This window comes from Condylura cristata, unplaced genomic scaffold, assembly GCF_000260355.1.
Source record: "Condylura cristata isolate star-nosed mole 26May11 unplaced genomic scaffold, ConCri1.0 scaffold00007, whole genome shotgun sequence".
In the NCBI taxonomy this organism is placed as follows: domain Eukaryota; kingdom Metazoa; phylum Chordata; class Mammalia; order Eulipotyphla; family Talpidae; genus Condylura; species Condylura cristata.
Genome location: NW_004567108.1, coordinates 16,182,360 through 16,187,887, shown reverse-complemented (window position 1 = coordinate 16,187,887; position 5,528 = coordinate 16,182,360). Strand labels below are relative to the sequence as shown.

General features: G+C 40.4%; 1 protein-coding gene across 1 annotated transcript in view; it reads left to right on the top strand.

Moving 5' to 3' along the window:
* The first annotated feature begins 197 nt into the window (after positions 1–197).
* Positions 198–5,528, top strand: part of LMBRD2 (LMBR1 domain containing 2) — a 29,653-nt gene continuing 24,322 nt past the window's right edge. The window contains exons 1-4 of the mRNA XM_012721926.1: positions 198–375; positions 1,325–1,571; positions 3,567–3,804; positions 4,043–4,137. Coding sequence (XP_012577380.1) covers positions 3,631–3,804; positions 4,043–4,137 — 269 coding nt within the window. The 5' untranslated portion in view covers positions 198–375; positions 1,325–1,571; positions 3,567–3,630. The remainder of the gene's footprint in view (positions 376–1,324; positions 1,572–3,566; positions 3,805–4,042; positions 4,138–5,528) is intronic.

Genomic DNA, 5,528 nt, shown 5'->3' with positions numbered 1-5,528 from the left:
TCTCTTCCGCCGCAGTCTCTCCGGCCCCGATGCCTGCTGGGAACTGTAGTTTCCGCCTTGCCTCGCAGTACGCCTGGGTCTCCAAGACTTCCTGCCCCTGCAGTTTGGCCCGCCTCCGAGATACCCACAACCCTCCGCGGTCGCCGGGCGGGGACCGCCCACGGAGTAGGCGGGGAAGCGGAAGCGGGCGGCGCTCCGGCTGACTGGGAAATGTCAGCCGCTTGACTGGGGACGGGCTTGCCTTTCCCGGGAGCCCGCAGGCCTTCTGGTGACCGCCACCAGTGGCGTTTTGGAGAGCGCGCCCCAGCCACTGGACAGCTGTGGTGGACGCAGTTTCCCGGCCCTTCCAGACGCTGTCGCTGGCGAGATCTGATGGTGAGCCAGAGGGGGAGAGCGTGAGGCTTTTGGGGGTCGGGGGTCTGTGGCTCAGCGCGAGCGGAGAGAGAAAGGACCCCGGGGAGCTCGACCGGTCGCCGCCGCGGTGCCCTCTCCCTGCGTCCCTGAGGGAGGCTGGAGTCCGGCGGGCCCGCCAGGTGAGAGGCTGAGAGCCGCGGGCGTCACACCTGCCCGGCGCCTGCCAGCAAGCTGATTCCTCCGCCGCGGAGAGGGCGGCCCTTCGGACTGGATCCCTGGAAGGATCCGTTCTGATCTGTGGACCCGTCGCCTGCTCGACGTGGGGCTCAGATCAGATTCACGTGGGAATGCGCTTCTGTAAATTGAAGCGCAGCTGGAACGAGGGACGGTGATTTCAGTTTAAAAGAGCAGGAGACCACAGTGGTTCCTGTGCGCGGTGCACAAGCCTGGGCATCCCCTGCAGCCTTGGCAGATCCCACAGATGATACCATGGGGATAAGGAAGGTGACTGTGAGTTTGCAGAGGGCTTCCCGGTGCCGCTCTTGGGGCTACCAGCAAAGCCACTAGGTTTGATAGTGGCTGTCTCTGCGTCTGGTTGCGTCGCTCCCTAAAAGCAAGCTGCTCTAGCTCAGCTGAGAAGACTTTGGGGGCCATTGGAGGAGGGAGCATGTCCCATTCCGGATAGGATGACCATGCGAAATCCGTTGTGTAAACTATACTCCAACTAAGAGACCAGGGGGAATAGTGATAGAGGGAAGGGGGAGCAGAGGGGGTACATAGGTCCAGAAGAAGCAGGCCAGCGTCATCACAAAAATAGTAGAGTATTAGTTCAGGAAGCTGAATGACATACCTTCTTGGTTTTTTTGGATAAATGATTTACTTTATGCTGACACAGAACCTGTGGTGAGGCATGTATTGATTCAGGCTTGATGATTTGATTAAAAAGTAACCACCTCCTTATTTCCACAAGTGCAAGGAACTGAATCCAACCAATCCCGATGAACTTGGAAGCAGATTCCACCCCAGTCTCCAGATAAAAGCCCACCCAGCCTTCACCTTGATTTCTTCCTGGGAGACCCTGAGACCTGCCCAATGGAGCTGTGAGGAAATAATGTCACAGTAATGCTGCAGCGAATTATAACATTGTAGCTAACTCTACGTTCCCTTTTGTTCTTTCTTGGATTAAGTTATTTGAAGAGGAATTGCTAGGACGAAGGGTATGTACCTTTATTTAAGGATTTTGATAAATATTGCCAAGTTGCTGGCAATGAAGTTTTTGCTATAAGTTATACTGGAGTTGCCCCCAAATCGCTTATTTTTACTAGATTTTTAAAAAAAGATTGATTTATTTATTCATACAGAACTGGGGTACAGGCCAGAGATGTGGAGGGTGATAGGATTCACCAGAGACAGAGTAGGGAGCAGAACAGGCAGATCCACGAAGTACACTGCTGAGGGGAGCAGGGGGCGGGTCAGGAGAGGTCTGCCAGGCCATGTGGTCACCTCCGGGGCAGGCAGGGATCGAACTCATGCGGAAGTGGCTTTAGCTTCTTAATGCTGTGCTTTAACCCGTTGCTCCACCAGGGAGGGCCTATTTTTACTAGATTTGAATTGTTACTTTATGCATTTAATATACAAGTAACTGTATTAAATTGCAAATAAGGCACTCAGAGCAGTGACAGAAAATTATTGAGTTGAAATAACTGAAACAGGTTATTGGAGTTTTTAAGGAACCTTGAACATTGCTATAACATTCAAGATTTTAAAAAGACATTTCCTCATTTGAATTTAAGTATAAGGTTAATGATGAGGATCTTAAAACATTTACTCAATATTTTTATATTTATTTTCAATTTTATGGGATCCATAGGTGTAAAAATTTTGTGTCAGAACTATAGGAGCTCAGCTTGAACAGAAATAGATGTACAGTATGTGTGGTAAACAGATTAGTAGGCCCATGGATGTGTATCCTTTCATCCCAAAAGCCAGAAAATGACTAGATTGCTTGAGGACCTACTGAGATAAGATGCATCCTTACTAGCTGAGACTACAACAGGAGATAAGAAAGATTCAAGCATGGACTTGAAGAAGGATTTGACAAGCCATGGCTACCTCTGACGTATCACATGCAAAGACCAAAGAGAGGCCTTCTAGAAAGGAAAAGACAAATAAATGCCTGCTGACAGCAAGCAAGGGAACAGGGCACTCGGTCCTATACAGCCAGATGTTCTGCAAAATTGAATTTTTGTGAATCCCCTGAATGAAGTTAGCAATGGATTCTTCTCCAGAGGCGTCAGAGAACAAACTTGCTGACACTTTGATTTTGATCTTGTGAGGGTCTAAGTAGAGAATTCATTTGAACCATATTTCACCTGGACCCACAAAAGCTGATACATGGCCCATGAAAACTGTAAGATATGGGAGTTGTAATGCCATGAAGTTTATAGCAGTTGTTTACAGCAATAGGAGACTAATATGCTGAGGACGGGGAGAGTAGAGAGATAGCAAACCTTTTGCTGATATCTATGGCAGTATGTATAATGAAAAGGTTTTTTAAATGTATGACTTTATTAAATATCTGTGATAAGATTTTCTGCACATAAAAGAGTAACTTTCATTAAAAAAATAAGATTTATATAGACAAGTGAAAATCATCTTATATGGTTGTAAATACTTTGTAAACCTATAAATGAGTAAGAATTTCAGGTCTTGAAAGTTCCTAGACAAGATTAGCTATTTGAAACAAAGGACAGGTTACTTTCAAATGCTCTGTCTTATTTTGAAAAAATATTAAGTAGTGGGCTATGGATGATGTAGAAAACTTGGTTTTATAAAATATCTGTTTTTCTAGGATCTAGTTAATAATGCATTTGTATAAAATATTTTGTTAGGACATAAAATGAAGAAGCAAACATAAATGACACTATATTGAGAATGTTCACATCTAAAATTCTTATCCTATTTTTAGAGCTAGTATAATTTTTGTTAAAGTAACTTTCCTAAAGATAAGATATATGTAAAATTTTTTAAGATATACTTTAAAAAATAAATTGTTGAGTCTCGAGAATAGAAATTAGTCTTTTCCTATTTTCATAGTTCATTGTAAAGCATGACAATTTTCCAGATCTGTCAGTTCATCAGTTAAGAAATATTTAGAAATTTACAAATGATCGTCTTCTGTGTTCGTCCCACATTTTTTTTTCCTTTTCCAGTTTTTCAGATATGATCCAGACCTGTACGTGAATTATTTTGGTTTGTTAGAGTGAACATCTGATAATGAGTGGTGCAGCTTTGGGACTCGAGATTGTTTTTGTCTTTTTTTTGGCATTGTTTTTACTTCACCGATATGGAGACTTTAAGAAACAGCATAGACTTGTAATTGTTGGAACACTACTAGCTTGGTATCTCTGCTTCCTTATTGTCTTCATACTGCCTCTGGATGTTAGCACGGTAAGAGGTGAAACAAGTTAAAAGGCACTTGTAATCATATAGCATGTTCAAAATGTGGGTCTTGAGACAGCTAAATTATGTAAGGTTAGACAGACCTGTAGATTGAGTTTAAACATTACTATGTGAATTGGATCATTTTATAGGTATAGTGAGAAAGGTAATTTGGGATAGATAGGATCCCTTAAATACTTGGCAGGCTTTTGATTTCCAGCTTTAAACCATGCATTCTTTGTTTTAGACAATATATAACCGGTGCAAGCATGCTGCTGCAAATTCAAGCCCCCCTGAGAATAACATTACAGGAGTGTATGCAACTGCTACCCCAGCTCCAAGGTACTTTCTTCTAATATTGTGCGAGGCAAATTATTTTTTACAGTTTTTACCATTTGAATTTTATGTTTCTAAAAGTTTATCCTGTCCTTACCCCTCCCATACCTGTGTCCTTTCCTAGTAGATTTCTAATTATTTTGTATTTTATTAAATGGTATAAATGTGAAATATTTAGTGTGTACAAGGCTTTTCAGTACATATTAATGGAAAACTTGAGATTGTTTTTGTCTTTTTTGGCATTATTTTTACTTCACCGATATGGAGACTTAACAGCATAGACTTAAACAGCATAAACTTGTAATTGTTGGAACATACTAGCTTGGTATCTCTGCTTCCTTACTGTCTTCATACTGCCTCTGGATGTTAACACATTAAGAGGTGAAACAAGTTAAAAGGCACTTGTAATCATATAGCATGTTCAAAATGTGGGTTTTGAGACAGCTAAATTATGTAAGGTTAGACAGACTTGTAGATTGAATTTAAATATTACTATATGAATTTGGTCATTTAGTCTTGGCTCTATCCCTTACTAAGTACACATCTTCCAAGAGCTATTTTCTTTTCATCCTGTCTTCAGTTTGGAAAAAAGAAAAATGAGGTACGCATTCTTTCGCCTGATTTACAAGGTTGTACTAAAGACAAGAAGGTTAACCATAAATAGGATATTCCTTTCATATTTCACATTCTTTCAAATCATTATAGTTTTAGACTAAGAGCTAATGAAGTTCAAATTATCAAAAGATATTTAATGCATATTAAACTTCTAAATGAAAAAATGATGTTTACTATAGCTGTAATCAGTGATTCAGGTAGCATTTCATGTTTCTTTTAAATTTTTTTTTGCATGTTTCTTTATGTAGCTGTTATTTTAAAAATATAATTTGAATTAAGGGTAAATTTCATATGTAAATATTATCCCCTGTGAAGTGCTATTCAAGATTGGATATTGATCTGGTCAAAGTCCTTCCTACAGGATAGCCTCACAGTCTAGGAAAACTACTAATGAAAGAATCTATGGTCAGAGATACATCGTATCTTCAGAAAACTGAAGCAGAATTATATAGAGATGTTGGCATATATGTCCTAGGGACTGCTATAGTGACTGGTGTAGGTAGTATTCTACTTCTAGAAATTAATTCGTTAATGTCTCCAAAAATAAATAAATAAATAAACACAAAACCTCACAACTAGGATGAATTTGCATTTTAACTTAATTGTCAATTTTACAATTGTCAATTTATCAAATCAGAGATGTGGTAATCAAGATGCACTTGCTTTTAAAGAATGTTGAATTATTAATTTATTGGATGAGCATTACTTCCTCTCTATTCATTGACTAAAAATATACTAACACTGGAAACTTAAATTGCATTCCACTTTAGAACAAATTGTTT